Raw genomic sequence first — 21480 nt, forward strand, 5'->3', positions numbered from 1 at the left:
TAAAACTAACCTAATTTAAAGAAAATTATTAACTGTACACGTACTAATTATGTAGGTCACAGGGTTTTATTTCAACTTTTTTTTTTACAAAAATATTATTTTTCTTTTTTTTTTTCACTTTTCACTTCTAAAACGACCAAAACAAACGAAAAATGTGCAGAAAAAAGTAAAAAACTATCCAAAACTATCGATAGTTATCGATAGTTCTCCTCTAGTTTAGACTCGGATTCGGTCCGCCATAAAAATATTCACAAACGAATGGCACGGTTGTTTGCTTGTTGTGCGAAAGGTCTCCGGTTCGATATTTGGTCAAACCTACTTGTCATTTCTCTAGGACTCATCAACCATTTTTATTTTATAGATGATCGTTTCTCTCATATTTCATTATTTTATTCCATTTTAAAAATAAAAGATGATATTAATATGTTTAATAGCAAATTTAATTATAAATATTGTTTTGTTTACACATCATTAAGAAATAGTATACATAGATTTTCGTTTGCCTTCTTCGGTTTGGGGAAAGCGGTTTGTTCGAAGTTCTTTATGCACGCTTCATGTCTCTCAACTTGATAACAGATCGTTGCGCGCGCGATATTTGCGTAAATTTCAGTTAACGAGTGATATTTGCGCAAATATTTCAGAATCTAACAAGTGAAATTTGCGTAAATATTGGTCTTTTGACAGATCGTTGCGTGTGTGCGCGATATTTGCGCAAATTTTAGGTCTTAACAAGTGAAAATGTGCGTAAATATCGCGCACACAGAACGATCTGTCGAAAGGTCAAGTTGGACTTGTAGTTTGTGTAACGGGCTTGATTAGCGTTATTCCCCTGTTTTAAGAGAGATCATTTATTTTCTTGCAATATTTTCCGTGTTCAAATTTTTGAATTGTAGGGCAGGGCTAATGATTGGTAGAGACAGAGCGAAAGTTATCTAATTTAATTATTATCTACACCGAGGTGGAGTAGGGGGAGGTGGCTTTACCAGTAAACTGACGAATATTTTTGACAATAACGTGGCTGTTTTTAAACTAAATCCGTTTGACAGTGTCCAATAACCATCAGTACAGTAGGATTCCCCCCCTCTATATGAAGGTGTAAAGCCTTAGCCTGCAACAATTGAATATAGTAAGAGACCTAATAAATGTATGTTTTAGACTCTCTCTCTTGTTATCTTTTATAATATATTTTACTCTATTATTTATTCTAGATAATACTTTTAATTTTATATATATATCCGTTCCAAATAAACTGTATAAATAAAAGAATAAAGTATTCATTAATAAAAACTATTATCTAATATTGAAAATGTTCATGCCCTTTTTTATTACTTTCCTAATTGCAGTGTTCCTATCTCTATTGCAGTGTTCTCAGACCGAAAGCAGTCTTATTATTAGCCAGCCTATTTAGCTACCGTGACTGGCGCGCGTTGTGAACGCTAGGTCCCGGGTTCGATTCCTCCCCGAGGCGGACTTTGTCCTAAACAGATAAGGTTCGTTCTCGGAACGGCTGGCTTTCTCCCGTCCTCCTCTCTTAGATTTCGGAAGCACTAGGTCCCGGGTTCAAGTCCTCCCCGAGGCGGACTTTGTCCTAAACAGATAAGGTTCGTTCTCGGAACGGCTGGCTTTCTCCCGTCCTCCTCTCTTAGATTTCGGTACGATAAGACCTCTCGAATTACTTCTATCAAACCTCGAGAAGAAAAAAAAACTTCGAACCCTTCTTACAAAGTTCTCACCGTTGGAATTTAACAGACAAGGTGTTGAAGTCTCTTTCTAGCCTACTACATACGATATGCCAGCCACTCACACTCAGAAGGTCTGACAGACTGCGGTCTGTCACACGGTGTGAGCATGAATGGACGGCATTACGATCGCCGAAAATGTGTGAACTAGCTAGGCTTGGCCTCTAGTTTGGAGACTATACTGAATGTAATTGGCCTTTTAATGGGTTTGTTATCTTATGTGGTCCTCAATATACGAGTATACAAGAGATCAGTTAATACTGCCAATACTGAAAAGTCACCCTTGAACTTCACATTTCAACTCGTTCTAAACCGCCAGTCTAAATAACATCTTCATCTGTCATGTGACATGTACATACATTTCTCGCTCTCCTCACCAACAATCATGAAGGTGAAGGAAGTTTGGCCACTAAATTCTGCTCCTTCATCAGCTGCTCTTGGTGTTTCGCAGCCTGCTCTAGAGAATACTTTTTCACTTTCAACGCCTGTGTTTTCATGGTTTTCACCGTTTTGGTGATCTCAATCATTCGCACATGGTTGTTTTTGATCTGCATAATCAAATCATTAATACGGGCACAGATCTCTTCGAGAATGAGTATTTTGCTTTTGTAGTTCTTATCTTTGTTGTTGTTGATTATTTGAATGGTGTTGATGATTTTGTTCTGTTTGACTAGCAGTTCTTCTAATTGAGACTCAATGGTTTTGAAAGGTTTTTCATAGATTGATAATACTCCATGGGCAAGGTTGTCAATATCTTTGTCGGACACTGTTGGTTTTCCAGTGCCCTCATTGGTTGGTTTCTCCATTTGAATATTATTTCAGAACATGCTAAATTGTAACCTGATAACTTGTCCTGGTGCTTTGCACTTGGGGCCAATAACTCACTGATGGTCTCTTGGACTAAGATAGTTAATTTTCCAATTATTGGTGTCTATCATCTGTAAATTAAACAATGGAATTGATTAGTTGCTTACAAAAAGACCTTTCCAATGACAGATTTTTTTATTTTTTTTTAAAGGGACTTTTTCCCTAAAGATTTTTTTTTATTATTGTAAGTATACAACATTTTATGGAACATTTAATTACAATCAACATAAGGTTATTACAAATAAGGTAAAAAAAGGTACTTTAAAAATAAACCTGAGACCTAGAAAAAAAATCAGCTGATGTTTCAATTCTTCACCTAATTTAAAAAATTTGGATTTTAATTTCACTTCCAAGTTTCTGGTCAATAATGGAATGTAAAACAACAAATCAATTGAGGTCAAGTTCAATTTTTTCCCTATGAAATGAGCCATTTCCAAAATATTTAGATAGGTACTGTTGAGAACTTCAAACACTTTGCTCCCACCATATGGGCTTCAAAGTAAAAAAAAAAGAACAATTTGTGATCTTCATCTACAATTCATTCCTTTTACTACAAGGTCTCACAAACTTGAAGACACCTCTCCTTGAAGAAGGCATGCCTCTCTTTAACAACTGGACTTTCAACATTTTCATCAGCCTTGGGTTTGAAAAAGTTTCTGATGGATCGAGTCTTCTTATTCTCGCCTTCTTCCTCTTCATCATCTATTTCATCTCCTTCCACAAGAACAGCTTTCTCTTTGAGAATCTTGCTTGCTGTTTAGGGAGAGAGTAGAAAGATAGGCATAAACATTTTTTTTTTTAGAGGGAACTGTAAAAAAAGAGTCTTATCATTGCGAAATCGAAGAGAAAAAGAACAGGATAGGAGAAAGCCAGGCGTTTCGAGAACGAATCTTATCTGGAAACAGGCTTTTTTTAAGGCATTAACCAGGGACCTTCTGCACCACAAGTGTATTAACAGTGTGTTTAGTCTTACCACTAGACTAAACGTAGGAACACACTACTATCACGTCACGTGACGTGAGGGCATTGTGGCTACCATGAACAAAATTACCTATAATATTATGGGGAAACTTTGAACTACATCTTTCTGACTCCCCATGAGTTCACGTGACGTGACATGTGTTTCTACCCTAACTGTGTCCCTTGAATTTTCTCCACAGATGTGAGACTAGCCTTATACTCAGTGCCTCTGTGCAGAATTGTGTCGCCTTCTATATGGCCTACCTGCGAACAAGGAGAGCTGACCCTAACAGTGGACACTGATGTAGGATTAAAGCAAGGGAGATATATATATATTCTTTTGTAATGAGATTCATAGCAGTGTCGAGCTTTACAGAAATCAGTGGGCATAAACTAATTTACAGTTGGATATTCTTGATATTTCAATATCTTTTAAGCTCCATTGTTTTATACTGTTTCCAGAGGTCAGAAAGCTGCAGAAGCACTTGGATCTCTTACGGGAAGAATATACCAAGCTGCAAATCAAGGAGAGTGACCAGAAAGATGTGCCAAGTAACAGCTGGCCACATGATTTGTGCAAGACTGTTTCAGGCCTCTATGGCAGTACTCAATTCAGGTATTAAAAATTGGGACGAGGATCTTACTAGTGCTAGTGGTTTCAGAAAAGTAATTTGCTGATGGGTTGATTTTATTTTAAACAGTAGTGTTGCTTGATTCATTTAGGCCAGCCACTCATTATCAGGTAGTCCTGACAGGTACACCTGATCAGGTCTAACTGAGCACACACTATCAGATAGACATTACAGGTACCTATGGCTGAAAAGGTCTGCCTGATACTTAATGAGCACACACACTATCAGGTAGATCTGAAAGGCAGACCTGATTAAGTGTACCTGTCAGGTCTAATTTGATGGCTATGTGATTTTCTTGAGTCAACTAACAGCATTAAATTGGATTTCCGCTATCAATTTCATAATGATAGGTATTGAATGTCTTCTTTTCTCTTAATTTTCAGTGACATGACCATTCAACTGAAAGACGAGAAAATTCGCGGACATCAGCTGGTGTTTGCTGCAAGAAATATTCAGCCAGAAAATGGTGTTCTAGGTAGGTTACACTTTTACTTTCCTTATCCTATAAAGCAAAGTAATGTTGTAGAAACGTGCAAAGAGTAACTCCCATATTTATGAACAAAATAGGTACTGGCTCTCAAGTTGCACTAAAGTATCAATTCCAAACATCTGATTGGCCAAAATTGTCCTCAGTCTGACTTTTTTTTAAGAGGTTTGAAACTTGAAAGTGAGATTTTTTTTCTTTACTTGAAATTCATGCCACTTTGTTTGTTTATTCCCCCCCCCCCCCCCCCCCCACCCCCCCGCTTCCTTCCTAGATTTCGGGACGATAAGACCTCTCGAACTACTTCTATCAAACCTCGAGAAGAAGAAGAAAAAAAAAACTTCGAACCCTTTTTACAAAATTCTCACCGTTGGAAGTTAACAGACGAGGTGTTGAAGTCTCTTTCTAGCCTACTACATACGATATGCCAGCCACTCACACTCAGAAGGTCTGACAGACTGCGGTCTATCACACGGTGTGAGCATGAATGGACGGCATTACGATCGCCGAAAATGTCTGAACTAGCTAGGCTTGGCCTCTAGTTTGGAGACTATACTGAATGTAATTGGGCTTTTAATGGGTTTGTTACCTTATGTGGTCCTCAATATACGAGTATACAAGAGATCAGTTAATATTGCCAATACTGAAAAGTCACCCTTGAACTTCACATTTCAACTCGTTCTAAACCGCCAGTCTAAATAACATCTTTATCTGTCACGTGACATGTACATACATTTCTCGCTCTCCTCACCAACAATCATGAAGGTGAAGGAAGTTTGGCCACTAAATTCTGCTCCTTCATCAGCTGCTCTTGGTGTTTCGCAGCCTGCTCTAGAGAATACTTTTTCACTTTCAACGCTTGTGTTTTCATGGTTTTCACCGTTTTGGTGATCTCAATCATTCGCACATGGTTGTTTTTGATCTGCATAATCAAATCATTAATACGGGCACAGATCTCTTCGAGAATGAGTATTTTGCTTTTGTAGTTCTTATCTTTGTTGTTGTTGATTATTTGAATGGTGTTGATGATTTTGTTCTGTTTGACTAGCAGTTCTTCTAATTGAGACTCAATTGTTTTGAAAGGTTTTTCATAGATTGATAATACTCCATGGGCAAGGTTGTCAATATCTTTGTCAGACACTGTTGGTTTTCCAGTGCCCTCAGTGGTTGGTTTCTCCATTTGAATATTGAATCAGAACATGCTAAATTGTAACCTGATAACTTGTCCTGGTGCTTTGCACTTGGGGCCAATAACTCAATGATGGTCTCTTGGACTAAGATAGTTAATTTTCCAATTATTGGTGTCTATCATCTGTAAATTAAACAATGGAATTGATTAGTTGCTTACAAAAAGACCTTTCCAATGACAGATTTTTTTTTTAAAAAAAGGGACTTTTTCCCTGAAGATTTTTTTTATTATTGTAGGTATACAACATTTTATGGAACATTTAATTACAATCAACATAAGGTTATTACAAATAAGGTAAAAAAAGGTACTTTAAAAATAAACCTGAGACCTAGAAAAAAAATCAGCTGATGTTTCAATTCTTCACCTAATTTAAAAAATTTGGATTTTAATTTCACTTCCAAGTTTCTGGTCAATAATGGAATGTAAAACAACAAATCAATTGAGGTCAAGTTCAATTTTTTCCCTATGAAATGAGCCATTTCCAAAATATTTAGATAGGTACTGTTAAGAACTTCAAACACTTTGCTCCCACCATATGGGCTTCAAAGTAAAAAAAAAGAACAAATTTTGATCTTCATCTACAATTTATTCCTTTTACTACAAGGTCTCACAAACTTGAAGACACCTCTCCTTGAAGAAGGCATGCCTCTCTTCAACAACTGGACTTTCAACATTTTCATCAGCCTTGGGTTTGAAAAAGTTTCTGATGGATCGGGTCTTCTTATTCTCGCCTTCTTCCTCTTCATCATCTATTTCATCTCCTTCCACAAGAACAGCTTTCTCTTTGAGAATCTTGCTTGCTGTGGACCAACTGAACCTCACAAGTTGGGGGAATCCAAACACAGGGTCAATATTTTCCGATAGGAACTTCTTGGTGACTGGGTCTCCAGGATAGCCACTGCCCCAGGCATTGTTTTCAATTTGGATTCCTTCCTGGAATGTCCATGACTTGAGAGCCGAATCTCGGGACACTTTGGCACAAATACTAGCAGCTCCAACAACCGGGTAAGTGGAATCAGCCTTGGACGCAACTGTGATTATCAACTCATTGGATTCCTTCCTGGAATGTCCATGACTTGAGAGCCAAATCTCGGGACACTTTGGCACAAATACTAGCAGCTCCAACAACCGGGTAAGTGGAATCAGCCTTGGACGCAACTGTGATTATCAACTCGGGAAATATTTCTGACAGCTTTTTCTTGTAGGACTCTGGAGGTCCTACTGTGTCAACATACACTTCTCTCACATTAACACCAGCAGCAATTACCTTCCTGATTAATCCTATGGCTGCATCGTGGGACACCTCATTCAAGGAATACTTCTGTCTCCTTAGCATAGAATTGCATATGACATTCGGGGAAATAATTTCAACCATCCAGCCTAACCAAGCATTCTCCTTGCAAATAGAATCCAAAATGTCATCTCTCTTCTTTTCCGTGAGAGCTTTCGAGTCAGCACATCCTAGATTCTTGAGCAGTTCTTCGTTATTATCTTTGGGACAGTATGCAGTTCCGTATACCATTGGTCCAAGCACAGGACCTCTACCAGCTTCGTCAATACCAAGGACACAGGGCTGAGACTTACATGATTCAGGGATTGTGGAAGATATGATGAGATTTCTGGAGTTATCATTGCTTCTGATACAGCTCTCAACTTCCGTCACATTTGATGCAGTGTGAATCTCTTCCATAGTTGAACAGTACAGTATCTACAAACACTTGTTGGGGGATTTTCTTTTGTATTTCAAAGTGATGTCTTTACCAGAGGGTAGGGGACTAAAGCTCTATGAAATTCAGTGTTCACAAGTAGCAAGCCTTGTCATTAGAAGTAGAATTAGGACTGTCTGCAAAAGAACTGGACACTGATTACGGATTTAGCTTACCTAGAAGGTAGAAGTAGCAAGTAGAGGATTCGAACAAAATCTATTTCAAAGTGATGTCTTTACCAGAGGGTAGGGGACTAAAGCTCTATGAAATTCAGTGTACACGAGTAGCAAGTCTTGTCATTAGAAGTAGAACTAGGACTGTCTGCAAAAGAACTGGACACTGATTACGGATTTAGCTTACCTAGAAGGTAGAAGTAGCAAGTAGAGGATTCGAACAAAATACTTTTGGTGACTTCGTTTTGAATTCTTTTTATTCTTTAATTGATCCTTGATACTCTTGATAGCTTTCGGTTTCCCAGAACTTTAGAGCTTTGGACTTTTGAAAGTTGAAAGTTTTTGTACTTTTTGTAATATTTTCCTGATCCGGTTCCCTCGGATTTTTTTTTTTGTAAACAAAAATCAGGGGTTCTCAACACTGCACAAATCATCATTTGATGCCGGACAATCACATGTAAACGCGGCCTTTTTACCGTTTTATCAAAAAGTTGCTGCTTTTTTACGGCATGTGCTAGCTTCACACCGTGGAGTTTTGTTCCAAGTGCACATCTCGCCATCTTCACAAACATCCTACTTGCGAGCGCTAGCGCTTTTGAAGTTTCGGACGCGAAATTTGCGAAGTTTTGTGATAAGAGATAAAGGATTTCGGTGTTATCTACTTGCTTTTATAATCCATCTTTGAACTTTCCCAGCTTCTGATTTAACAGGTCTTCCTAGCAGGAATGTCGGAAAGCTGAGCTGAGAATTTTGTGGTTTGAGCCTTCAAGTTTACGATGAATAAGGAAAGTGATCACAACTACGAACAAGGTGAGTCACAAGTGGGTTGAAACTGGACATAGAAAGAGTAACTCACTCATTGTAGTTGCGGTACTTGCTTTTATAATCCATCTTTGAACTTTCCCAGCTTTTGATTTAACAGGTCTTCGTAGCAGGAATGTTGGAAAGCTCGTAAAGAGCTGAGAATTTTGTGGTTTGAGCCTTCAAGTTTACGATGAATAAGGAAAGTGATCACAACTTTATAATCCATCTTTGAACTTTCCCAGCTTTTGATTTAACAGGTCTTCCTAGCAGGAATGTTGGAAAGCTCGTAAAGAGCTGAGAATTTTGTGGTTTGAGCCTTCAAGTTTACGATGAATAAGGAAAGTGATCACAACTACGAACAAGGTGAGTTACAAGTGGGTTGAAACTGGACATGGAAAGAGTAACTCACTCATTGTAATTGCTTGACTTCTGTTTATCCTCTTTTGGTAGTTTGATTAAAATAGGTTCCTTTCTCAATTACCTAGCTACCTTTTGTACCTAGGTAGTAATGAGTTGGGTTTCTTTTGCCCGGGAGAGGCACCTCCCCTTATTTTTACTTCAAATTGAGCCAGGGCCGTATCCAGGATTTTGTTGGGGGGGGGGGTCAAGCTTTACAGAAATCAGTGGGGATAAACTAATTTACTTACAGTTGAATATTCTTGATACTTAATCAATATCTTTTAAACTCCATTGATTTATACTGTTTCCAGAGGTCAGAAAGCTGCAGAAGCACTTGGATCTCTTACGGGAAGAATATACCAAGCTGCAAATCAAGGAGAGTGACCAGAAAGATGTGTCAAGCAACAGCTGGCCACATGATTTGTGCAAGACTGTTTCAAGCCTCTATGGCAGTACTCAATTCAGGTATTGAAAATTGGGACGAGGATCTTACTAGTGCTAGTAGTTTCAGAAAAGTAATTTGCTGGAAGGGTTAATTTTTTTTTAACAGTAGTGTTGGTAATTATGCATAAGTCATGTCTGTGGAAAAGAAAAGTTCGTTTTGTATTTAACCTAACCCCATAATTACACTAATCACTGCTCTAATTGTGAAAACTCCTTCTTGCATTTAACCTAACCCTATAATAACACTAGTCACTGCTTGTTTGTGCCAGTTCCTTTGGTAGCAATATTCCACAGACAAGTACCGTAGTGTTGCTTGATTCATTTAGGCCAGCCACTCATTATCAGGTAGTCCTGACAGGTACACCTGATCAGGTCTAACTGAGCACACACTATCAGATAGACATTACAGGTACCTATGGCTGAAAAGGTCTGCCTGATACTTAATGAGCACACACACTATCAGGTAGATCTGAAAGCTGACTAAGTGTACCTGTCAGGTCTAATTTGATTGCTATGTGATTTTCTTTAGTCAACTAAGTAACAGCATTAAATTGGATTTCCGCTATCAATTATTTCAACATGATATTGAATTTCTTCTTTTCTCTTAATTTTCAGTGACATGACCATTCAACTGAAAGACGAGAAAATTCCCGGACATCAGCTGGTGTTTGCTGCAAGAAATATTCAGCTAGAAAATGGTGTTCTAGGTAGGTTACACTTTTACTTTCCTTATCCTATAAAGCAAAGTAATGTTGTAGAAACGTGCAAAGAGTAACTCCCATATTTATGAACAAGTTGCACTAAAGTATCAATTCCAAACATCTGATTGGCCAAAATTGTCCTCAGTCTGACTTTTTTTTTAAGAGGTTTGAAACTTGAAAGTGAGATTTTTTCTTTAAAGATTTTTTCTTTAAATTTATGCCACTTTGTTTGTTTGTTTGTTTATCCCCCCCCCCTTTTAACTGGCAGAGTTCTTCTGGAGGAGCTCTTCCACCCAACCACAGATATTTCTTTCACTGTCACCCTGTCTAGCTTGGAGGGTAGTGTGTGTCTGCCTTGTAAGTGCTAGGTCAACGGTTCCCGCCCAGGGCAGATTTTATCCTAATACTCTCATGTTCTTTCAGACTGGGAGAATATCGCTCATGGTATCGGCAGTGCTATAGTCAAATACATTTACACGGATCAGCTCGATCTCAATTCAGAAGAAGAGGTTCAACTCCAGCTGATGAGGACAGGGCATCGGTTGAAACTGACTGCACTGGTGGAGAAGTAAGTCGAATCCTAGATAAAATATGAAGTGGAAATGAGGTGAAATTAGGGCTATCCAACTAGTTAGGGTCTTAGTCCTTCTTAGGGAGAGAGTAGAAAGATAGGCATAAACGTTTTTTTTTTTTTTTAAAAAGAGGGAACTGTAAAAAAAGAGTCTTATCATTGCGAAATCGAAGAGAAAAAGAACAGGATAGGAGAAAGCCAGGCGTTTCGAGAACGAATCTTATCTGTAAACAGGCTTTTTTTTAAGGCATTAACCAGGGACCTTCTGCACCACAAGTGTATTAACAGTGTGTTTAGTCTTACCACTAGACTAAAGTTCGGAACACACTACTATCACGTCACGTGACGTGAGGGCATTGTGGCTACCATGAACAAAATTACCTATAATATTATGGGAAAACTTTGAACTACTTCTTTCTGACTTTCCATGAGGTCACGTGACGTGACATTAGTGTGTTTCTACCCTGACTGTGTCCCTTGAATTTTCTCCACAGATGTGAGACTAGCCTTATACTCAGTGCCTCTGTGCAGAATTGTGTAGCCTTCTATATGGCCGCAGAGGAGGTATCTGCAGTGAATCTAAAGAAACATGCATCCAGTTTGATATCTACATATTGGGTAAGTTTAAGTCTACAGGCCTGTTTTTCTTTCCTACGCCGCGCCCCATCTACGCGGCGTCATTTCGGCGTTCACTCTGCATCAGGTCAAGACGCTCGCCTGGTAAACAGGAGAGCGTGGGTTCGAACCCAGCCGAGGCATGGAATTTTATCCTCATTTATTTGAGAATTTGGCTACAGGCCTGTTTCTCTTTCCTACGCCGCGCCCCATCTACGCGGGCCCCATCTACGCGGCGTCATTTCGGCGTTCACTCTGCATCAGGTCAAGACGCTCGTCTGGTAAACAGGAGAGCGTGGGTTCGAACCCAGCCGAGGCATGGAATTTTATCCTCATTTATTTGAGAATTTGACCACATAATAATGGAGCTCTCGGGGTTAGGTGGTAGAGAACCTCTCCTAGTGGTTGTCTTCCACTCAAGAGTCTATTATTATTATTATCAGGAGTGGGAATAAAAATTGTGAAAACTTCAAGAAACATGACATCTAACGTGGAAATTGCTAAATTGAGAGTCGCTTCCGGAATTTAAGACGCCACCGCCGCGTTCACTTTTTTGTAGCCAAAACCAAATGTCAGCCTAAAACCAATCATTGTAAGCCTTATTGAGAGGCTGACGAAAAACGTCGACTCCATTGGAACAAGGGAAAAGAAAAGAGAGATTTTTATTATTATCAATCGTGGCGTGATCTGGAAGAGGGGCATAACTGACACATAGTTTCGTGATAATCGCGTTTGAAGTTTTATATTATTATTATTATATTATTATTATTATCAGGAGTGGGAATAAAAATTGTGAAAACTTCAACAAACATGACATCTAGCGTAGAAATTGCTAAATTGAGAGTCACTTCTGGAATTTAAGACGCCGTCGCCGCGTTCACTTTTTTTGTAGCCAAAACCAAATGTCAGCCTAAAACCAATCCTTGTAAGTCTTATCGAGAGGCTGACGAAAAACGTCGACTCCGTTTGAACACGGGAAAAGAAAAAAAGAGATTTTTATTATTATCAATCGTGGCGTGATCTGGAAGAGGGGCATAACTGACACATAGTTTCGTGATAATCGCGTTTGAAGTTTTAATTTTCAAATGAACACAGTGTTACAGGGTTCACAAAATTGACAATAACTTGTCGTAGAAAAGAGGTAGAAAAATGATTATTTCACAGTCGTGTTCACAACAAAATTTGCTCTCGTAAAATGACTCAAAAAAAGGGTGTAAGTGGAGATCGAGACCAGTGGAGGAGTCTGAACAGCCAGCGGTGTAAATGGAGTCGACCACTTCGTGTGTGAAGCCCCACTTTCCGTTCTTCTGCACTTGATAGAAGGAGTTCTTCTGTGGGGCGCAGTCCCGCATGGTTCCGTACACTTTGCCTGGGAAAAGAGGGGGATGAGAGGAAATTAGGGTTAGCCAGATAGGTGGGTTCTTGAACAAAAAAAAAAAAAAAAAAATCCGCCTTATATCCCATCCAAGGCGCACTCCTTGTTTTCAAGGTCTCTAAAAGTCCTTAGACCGTTTTATCAAAAAGTTGCTGCTTTTTAACGGCATGTGCTAGCTTCACACCGTGGAGTTTTGTTCCAAGAGTGCATATCTCATATCTCGCCATCTTCACAAACATCCTACTTGCGAGCGCTAGCGCTAGCGCTTTTGAAGTTTCGGACGCGAAATTTGCGAAGTTTTGTGATAAGAGATAAAGGATTTCGGTGTTATCTAGGTACTTGCGTGTTACAGGGTTCACAAAATTGACAATAACTTGTCGTAGAAAAGAGGTAGAAAAATGATTATTTCACAGTCGTGTTCACAACAAAATTTGCTCTCGTAAAATGACTCAAAAAAAGGGTGTAAGTGACGTCACGCGCTTTTGTCCAGATCACGCCTCGATTATTATTTTTTAATTAGCTACAATTTGTTTTCTCTTTATCAGGATGATCTGACCAGTGAGGACTTTAAAGAGATGAGTGCCCCGCTCCTGTACTCGATGCTAAAAGAAAAGACTGAGGGTTCGGTTCTCCACTCTGCCGTACATTTACATCGCGAGGATGTTGTGTTCCTTTTCCTCGTAGAACATTCAGCCAATGTAAGTGTTTTTATTTTCATTTTCCGAACTAGGAATTTGTTTTTGTTTGTTTGATTTTTTTTTAATACTATGGTGGATGACTTAATGGGAGTTTTTTAAAACTCCTCCTTTTTGGATCATTAAAAACTCCTTTTTTAAAAGGGGGGGAATAAAAAATCTCATCTTAAAATGGGTAAGTAGATAAAAATTAAAACTCACTTCGTTTGTTTCAATGGAAAAAGAAACATATCTGAAAAAAAAGAGACATTTAAAAGAAATTATTCCACAGTAGATATAATGTAGATACATGATAATTTAATAACATTATTTATACTATATATCTATAATTACTAATTACCTACATATCTAATTACCTACATAGTTACAGACACTTTTATTAGACTCATGCCCTTAAAAAATATAACGATAAACTTAATTCCATAATATTGTTCTTTACAATTGCAATGAAATTGATTACTAAGGTAATTTCCTAAATTCCTTAATTGACATAAAACTCCATGCCATGGCTGGGATCGAACCCGCGATCTCCTGTTTACCAAGCAAGCACAAGCTTTAAAGAACAAGCCCAAGTCCTCACGATGGTTGACCATCACCCTGGTGTGTGGCAGATACGGCCCTGATTCCAACACCATTCGGCTACAGCTGACGCCGCCACAACAACACTACCATCCTTAGTATTTATGGAGTTTGCCTTAAAAAGAGGAAGGCAAAGCATTGAAATATAGAAGCAGTTCTCCTAGAGAACTCAGAGCAGCCTAATCCTAACCAGCCTGGCTAGCTGGAGGTTACAAAGGGTTTATCATACTTCAATTATCAAAAGAAAAGCAAAGGTCCTTATGATAAGATCGTTCTTATAATATAAGATTGTACCTTGGAACTGCTTTCGTATTTACTTCAAGGCACATTCTTTTACATTCACGCCTATCCAGGAACGGAAAATTTCGGTTAGTCAATTTTCGCCCTGGCTGGGATTTGAACCTAGCACCTCCCGGTTGAAAGTCAGTGCTCTTGACCACTCAGCCGCAGAGGTGGGTAACATGTAGCTACTTACGGCCTCCCTGCAGACTAATCTCGAAGGTTTTCTTCATGCAGAAGGTAGAGAAGGGGCAATCCACCTGGAATGTGGCCGAGCCGTCAAACTGGGAACATAGGCGCTGTGTAATGTTGGGCGATAGATAGGGGTCAGGATGCATTGTGCACGCGTAGCAGGTCAACTGAGCCGCACTCTCATCTGGAAGAGAAAAGAGGAAGCATTTGAGTGTACTGAGAAAGAAATGATAGGGTGGCACAAATTTTAGGACACTTAAGGTAGAAACACACTACTATCACGTCACGTGAAGGCAGTGAAGCTATCACGAATGAAATCACCTTCTATACTATGAAAAAAGACTTTAGTCAATCCGTCTCTTTTTTACTATAACACCTATGTATATTAATGACAAAGTCAAAATTTTCTAAAAACGGGAAATAGGTGGAAATATCCGTTTTAGGGTGCCCTGATCCCAAAAAAAAAGTAGTTTTTAGCCTATGGTCTCTAGGTATGTGTGAGATACGGATTGCAATCTCGCGGGTGCGAGATCCGCAATCTCGCGAGATCCGCGCTTTTTTTTCATCTCGCAGGGTGCGAGATCCGCAGGGTCTAATCTCGCGAGATTCGAATCTCGCAAGTCATCAATTTTTACTGCCTACATTTATCTTCCCCCCCCCCCATCCTCAAAGAACGGAGACTTCTGAGTTCTCCTTTCAATACCTACTTTCATAGCTCCACTCTTGTGGTATTGTTATCTCGATGCCCGGGAGATTGGAAATGGTGCGAGATTGCAGTCCCTAGTGTGAGAGTGTTGATTTTAATTTGTTTTACCAAGTGTTGTGTACACCCTTGAAAGTTCTTTCTAACTTTTTCATAAGATTTTTTTTCTTAAAAAAAAAAAAAAAATTCAAGAAAAAAAAAAGATTTGTTTTTGCTCTGAAGTGTAGATGGTTGAGAGTAACCGGCTCACAATGAAGAGGTCGCTGATTTGAGCATAATCAGAATCACAGACAGTTGATTCAGGAGTGTGATTCAGTATAGAAATCTATTTGGAAGAGTGAATCTCCAGCAGAAATCAGAGCCGGAACGAAACACGCATTATGATTGCAAGAATAGCGGGATAACACAATTAGAGTGAAATCACAGCGAAACGATTTATAGGCAAAGTAGGTAATTGAACGAAGTGCAGTGCAATAGTCCTGAACAAAAATGGACTTCCTCTCTCATCCGGGACTAGCGTTAAAAAAAAAGTCTTGTTAAAAAAGGAGATTACTTTTTACAAGTGATTATGAAAAAGAAAAATACCAATATTGAAAAATATGATATGTAACAAACCAAATAGGTACCTAACTACCTACTCTATAAGCTACAAAATGATAATCCCACCCACTCTGTACCCTACAAAATAATAAATAAGTAGGTAGGTGCTTCAAAACAAACTAGATTGTTCTTGTTTGAAAATAGGTCAGCACAAGTTGAGCATAACAATGGATACAAAGTTTCAATGGAAGAAAGAAACGAGAAAAAAAAAAAAAAAAAAAAAAAAAAAAAAAAAAAAAAAGAAAGGGAAAAAAAAAAAAAAAAAAAAAAAAAAAAAAAAAAAAAAAAAAAACGAGATGAAGGGACAGAGGTGGAAAAAAATGGAGGAGGAAAATAAACTAAAAGGGAGAAAGAAAAAAAAAGAAAAAAGGGATGAAAAAGGAGAATAAATGAAATGAAAGTAAAAATAAGAAGAAGTAGGAGAAATAAAAACGAGGAGGAGAAGGAGAGGGAGAGGAAGAAGAAAGAGAAAGGAGAAAAATTTAGAATAAACAAGCTGGGTCCGTCCCTCCGGGAATTTTTTAGCCCGTAGTTATTCGATCGTGATTAAAGGAAATTAGTATCTATGTACCTACCTAATTTGTTTAATATTCAGTTTATTATTATTCTTGATTTGATTTTTTGATTTTACTTTCATGTAATGATTTAAAATCAAGACTAGAGCCCGTTCTCCCTTTATTCCCAATATAAGGTTCAAGTCACCCATCCATTTATTGGCCTTGCTCGGCGTAGCTTAACATAGATAACGCTAAAACCGGTCTTTTATTTATATAGATATAATTTTTAAGTCACCCATCCATTTATTGGCCTTTCTCGGCGTAGCTTAACACAGGTGACGCTAAAATCGGTCTTAAATTATCAACTGAAGTGTTATCTAAAACTTTCTCGCTTTGAGTTCATAGGTTGTCGCGACAAATTTCAAGATCAGACCTCATTTGTGTGACAAATGTGAAAAAATCCCAAAAAACCTATTTTTTTTTAATCAAATAAAAAAGTTTGGATAAGTCCTTCTATGGGGACAGACAGACCGACAGACGACACCGAAGCGAATACAATAGTCCGTCCACTATACCTTTTTTTTTTATTACTATTGTAATTTAATAAAGGAAGGACGGACTAATGAGGAAATGAGGTATCGCTATCAAACTGACAAGAAGTGAAGGGGTGCGAAATGCTTTCAATCTTGCAAAGTTCATGTTGATAGAGATAGACAGAAGGGCTGTCATAAACTGAGACAATGGCAAGTCATGGCAAACAGCACTATAACAGCTATCGATTGAAATTTGAGTTGTGTCAATACACATTCTCCTGAGAAGTGTATTTGTTTAGGAAAACTTAACTTATCGACCAAGATGGGTGTTCGAGACGGCTAGATTTTAGGTTTCATAACAATGACAATGTTTGTTTGTTTGTTTTTTTTTGTTTTTGTTTTTTTTTTTTTTCTTCAAAAATCTATTTTCTATCTTGCTATTTTTCCCCCGGGGATGGGGAGCAATGATTTGGTCCGTGGGTCTTGAAGGCGGTTCTGCTTACCGGACAATGTGCCTAAACGCCAGCCCAGTTAGCTTGGTTGGTAGCGCGTCTGCCTTGTAAGCGCTAGGCCGCGGGTTCCTATATATCTTCTCTTCCTTCTCTCTTCGATTTCGGGACGGTAAGACCCTAGCAGTTACAGTTCCCTCTATCAAACCTCTTGAAAAAAAAAAATGTGAGCTCATATCACACGTGTCTACAGATGTCTATTAGGATAAATGACTTTAGAATACCTGTTGTGCATACTACAACAGGTGATCAGGGGAGATATAATACAGGTGGTCTGGTGCTACATGTGTCATTATATCGTTACGTCAAGCATAACTAACGTCACTAGTGAGTTAATCACCTGTTTATTTATATTTAAATCTAAGGCCTACAATACTTGGAGAAAAGTTGTACTTTGTGTTAAAATACATACGTAGGTATTTTAAATCTAAAGCGTACAATAGCTTAAGAAAAGTTAGAAAAGTAGTCTTTTGTGAAAATAATAATACATATAGGATATAGGCTTATCTTAAACAGATAAGGTTCGTTCTCGGAACGGCTGGCTTTCTCCTACCCTTTCTTCCTTTTCTCTTCTCACGAGAATTTCTTTGAGTGATTCATCAAGCTTACTTGAATGATGATTAAGTAGACACAGGCACAATATTATTCCATTAAAAGTCTGACCAGCCAGCTCAGTGGCACCGGCGATAACACGTTGGATGCATTAGTTCCCAATGAAGCTACCAGTCAGATAGGCAATGAATCAACATACTACCAGACAGTGAATCACTGAAGGTAAGCAACGTTCCCCGTGGTCGGTATCCGGAGCGTGGTTGGTTAACCATATGTGGACAATCGCGTGCTGCTTTTCCAGCCCCATGGGGAGTGCACTCAGGCTGGGTGAGGTTAGAATTTAGGGCGGGTAAGCGTGTCGCCGAATGAGCGATAGAAACCCCCGTCACTAAAAACAGCAGTTCTGCACGTATACAGGGTGTCCCGCGAACGACTGTACAACGCTTGAGGGTTGATGCAGGACCTAAAGGGCTACCAGAAAAACCTATCTGGACGGATCCGATTTTCAACAGGGGCGGAGTTATTCACGATTTTCTGTTTTTCGAAGTTTTTCATAGCTTGTCCTCCTTAAACGCCTTTATCTTTTGAACGAATAAAGATATTAAAAAATTGATTATACCATTAAAAAGAAAACAAAATTTGCTATAAGATGTGTCTCACACATTTGAAAACGCCTTCTCTCCAACCCTCAAGCGTTGTACAGTCGTTTGCGGGACACCCTGTATAGACACAAAAAGCCCCCTCTGAGACTAGAGGTGTTGGGGCATCTGCCCCAAAGGATGGGTTAAGCGTATACGAATCTTTACATTGTGTCCTCTTTGTGTGTGTTTTTGCTCCCTTTGTGGTGGTTTTTGCCTTTATGTCGGTTTTTATTCCCTTTCTGTGATGTTTTTTGCCCTCATTTGTGGCATTTTTTTGTCTCCTTTGTGTCGGTTTTTACCTTTTTTTTTCGGGCTTTATTTAATGTGGCAGGATTCTCCAAAAGGAGCTCTTCCACCCAACCACAGGTTTTGTCGAGGATCTAAATGCTTAGATACCCGACATTGATTTTATATATTCCACTGCCATTGTTTTGAAGCTACCAAATGAAGTGGAGTTTCTGGCAGAGGAGTGCATTCCACAGTCTAGAAACCGTGACATGGAATGAACGCTCACCTGCTGCAGTTCGATGTAATGGCAATTTCAATATTTTGGTGGAGATAGACCTGGTGCTGTACTGATTTATGTCAGAGAGGAATTCAATGGACTCAAATATATAGTTTGGACACTGCATCAATATGCTCAATAGTACTTTAATATCAATACCCCCTTTTTGTGCTATTTCTGCTCCCTTTGTGCCGTTTTTACCCCCCTTTGTGACGACCTCCAAAGTGACGTTAAACCCTAAAAGTCTAGCAATGAAATTCCTTTTCTATTTTTTCCTCCATTGTATCCATTCAAGGCTGCTCAAGTGCTCATATTGCTCCTTTATCTTTTGCCTGTTGTCCATTCAAGGTTGCTCATATTCCTCGTTTATCTTTTGCCTGTTGTCCATTCAAGGCTGCCGTTATCAGGGCTCCGGGGCCTTATCACCCTTTGATGTAAGAATTAGGGCGTGATTGTGTGATGTGTGTACATTTTCCTAGTAATCCTACTGGACTTCCGGTGGAATTGGATAAAAATATAGACATGACTATGACTAATCGAAAATAACTCTTTTTTTACTTTCCTTATCCTATAGGAAGGAAAGTAATGTAATAGGGTCAAATTTTCGATGGTCAGTTTTTAGTGTCAAAACACGTTTTGAGGTCCCTAGAGCCTAAATCCAAAGTTTCAGCCATTGGTCCGTGTGTGTGTCTGTCTGTCTGTAAAATATCTCGAGAACGGTAAGAGCTAGAGACTTGAAATTTGGTATGTAGCTGTCAAATGTGACAAGGATGCGACACGAAACTTTTGGTTAAGACCGGTGTAACGCTTGGCGGCATTTTACTGCTTTTTGGCGGTTTTCGGTGTAATTTAACAATATCTCGGGAACGGTATAAGCTAGAGACTTGAAATGTGGTATGTAGTTCACAAATGTGATAAGGATGCAACACAAAACGTTTTGTTGAGATGGTTGCTGCGCTTGGTGGTATTTTGACCGCTTTTGGACAGATTTCGACCGTTTTTTGGCGGTTTTCAGTTATAGCGACAAAACGGTTAGAGAAATGGTAAAAGTTAGGGTAAAAGAACACTCAAATAAGCATCATTCAATATAGGATAAGGAAAGTCGTGTGATGTTCACACCAGATTTTTTTTCTTAGAGGGATTTTTTTCTTTTCTTTGACTAATGTCTGGTTCTAGGCTTCTGTGCCTTTACTATACCTACCTAACTTTAATAATTAGGCAATTTGCCCCAATAATAGGCCCAAGTATCGGTACCTACAGTGTTAAAATCCCTCGATAGTTTTCTCTAACTCTAAAGTTAGTACGTTAGTAGTAGATGATTGCTAAAAAAAAAAAAAAAAAAAAAAAAAAAAAAAAAGTTTTTAAGATCAGAGTTTATTTGTGTGACAAATGTGAAAAAAATCCCCCAAAAAACCTATTTTGGCTATATGGTTCTCTGGACAAAATTTGCACCACCACTTTCGTGTTCCTGGTAAAAAGACCTTTAATTTGATATATAGGTCGACCAGGTTTGGATAAGTCCTTCTATGGGGACAGACCGACAGACAGACATCGGAGCGAATACAATAGTCCGTCCACTATACCTTTTTTTTATTACTATTGTAATTTAATAAAGCAAGGACGGACTAATGAGGAAATGAGGTATCGCTATCAAAGTGACAAGAAGCGAAGGGGTGCGAAATGCTTTCAATCTTGCAAAGTTCATGTTGATAGAGATAGACAGAAGGGCTGTCATAAACTGAGACAATGGCAAACAGCACTAACAGCTATCGATTGAAATTTGAGTTGTGTCAATATACACATTCTCCTGAGATATGTATTTGTCTAGGAAAACTTAACTTATCGACCAAGATGGGTGTTTGAGATGGGTAGATTTTAGGTTTCATAACAATGACAATGTTTGTTTTGTTTGTTTTTTTTTTTTTGTTTGTTTTTTTTTTTTTTTTTTTTTTTTTTTTTTTCCAATTTAGGGCCCCCGCCCCCATTTCAGGGCCGGGCCCAATTTGGTTTTCTTCTTCAAAAATCCATTTTCTATCTTGCTATTTTTCCCCCGGGGATGGAGCAATGATTTGGTCCGTGCTTGGGTCTTGTAAGGCGCTTCTGCTTACTGGACAATGTGCCTAAACGCCAGCCTAGTTAGCTTGGTTGGTAGCGCGTCTGCCTTGTAAGCGCTAGGCCGCGGGTTCGATTCCCTTCCGGGGCGGATTTTATCCTGAAGGGATAATGTTCATTCTCGGCTCCTGTATATCTTCTCTTCCTTCTCTCTTCGATTTCGGGACGGTAAGACCCTAGCAGTTACAGTTCCCTCTATCAAACCTCTTGAAAAAAAAATAGAACCGCAAAGTTGTTTTGTAAGTAAATACTTCTTTTTCCGCTTCCATCTTGGACTTTGTAAGGCCTTGACCGACCTTGTCAAGCTTTGCTCTCTCTCTCTCTCTTTCTCTCTCTCTTTCTCTCTTTTTCTCAGCTCTCTCTCTCTCTCTCTCTCTCTCTCTCTCTCTCTCTCTCTCTCTCTCTCTCTCCCACCCACCCCCCC

General features: G+C 38.8%; 3 protein-coding genes across 7 annotated transcripts; 1 reads left to right on the plus strand and 2 right to left on the minus strand.

Annotated features, from left to right (window-relative positions):
• Positions 1–1712: 1712 nt before the first annotated feature.
• Positions 1713–8127, minus strand: LOC103508927. Of its 3 annotated transcripts, none has more exons than XM_026823409.1 (2): positions 7938–8127; positions 1713–2677 (listed from the first exon to the last, which is right to left on the minus strand). In XM_026823409.1, the coding sequence occupies exon 2, from the start codon at positions 2543–2545 to the stop codon at positions 2123–2125; it is 423 nt and encodes a 140-aa protein (XP_026679210.1). In that variant the 5' UTR covers positions 2546–2677; positions 7938–8127; the 3' UTR covers positions 1713–2122. The 3 variants fall into 3 exon arrangements, with proteins under 3 accessions (XP_026679210.1, XP_008471731.1, XP_008471730.1); XM_008473509.3 differs by lacking the exon at positions 1713–2677 and adding an exon at positions 5030–5994; XM_008473508.3 differs by lacking the exons at positions 1713–2677; positions 7938–8127 and adding exons at positions 5030–5994; positions 7754–7793.
• Positions 2902–7744, minus strand: LOC103508926 (ribonuclease H2 subunit A). 3 transcript variants are annotated; one of them, XM_026823406.1, is made up of 3 exons: positions 6939–7744; positions 6664–6811; positions 2902–3351 (listed from the first exon to the last, which is right to left on the minus strand). In XM_026823406.1, the coding sequence occupies exons 1-3, from the start codon at positions 7559–7561 to the stop codon at positions 3157–3159; spliced, it is 966 nt and encodes a 321-aa protein (XP_026679207.1). In that variant the 5' UTR covers positions 7562–7744; the 3' UTR covers positions 2902–3156. The 3 variants fall into 3 exon arrangements, with proteins under 3 accessions (XP_026679207.1, XP_017299459.1, XP_026679208.1); XM_017443970.2 differs by lacking the exon at positions 2902–3351 and having other exon boundaries at positions 6215–6891; positions 7019–7744; XM_026823407.1 differs by lacking the exon at positions 2902–3351 and having other exon boundaries at positions 6215–6833; positions 6961–7744.
• A 643-nt stretch (positions 8128–8770) lies between the features above and the next one.
• On the plus strand, positions 8771–14400 carry LOC103508933 (rabankyrin-5-like). Its single transcript, XM_026823397.1, has 7 exons — positions 8771–8917; positions 9265–9418; positions 10013–10104; positions 10522–10666; positions 11164–11287; positions 13205–13363; positions 14287–14400. The coding sequence occupies exons 1-7, from the start codon at positions 8884–8886 to the stop codon at positions 14398–14400; spliced, it is 822 nt and encodes a 273-aa protein (XP_026679198.1). The 5' UTR covers positions 8771–8883.
• Positions 14401–21480: the final 7080 nt, after the last annotated feature.

Source organism: Diaphorina citri, unplaced genomic scaffold (assembly GCF_000475195.1).
Source record: "Diaphorina citri unplaced genomic scaffold, Diaci psyllid genome assembly version 1.1 scaffold448, whole genome shotgun sequence".
Classification (NCBI taxonomy): Eukaryota; Metazoa; Arthropoda; class Insecta; order Hemiptera; family Psyllidae; genus Diaphorina; species Diaphorina citri.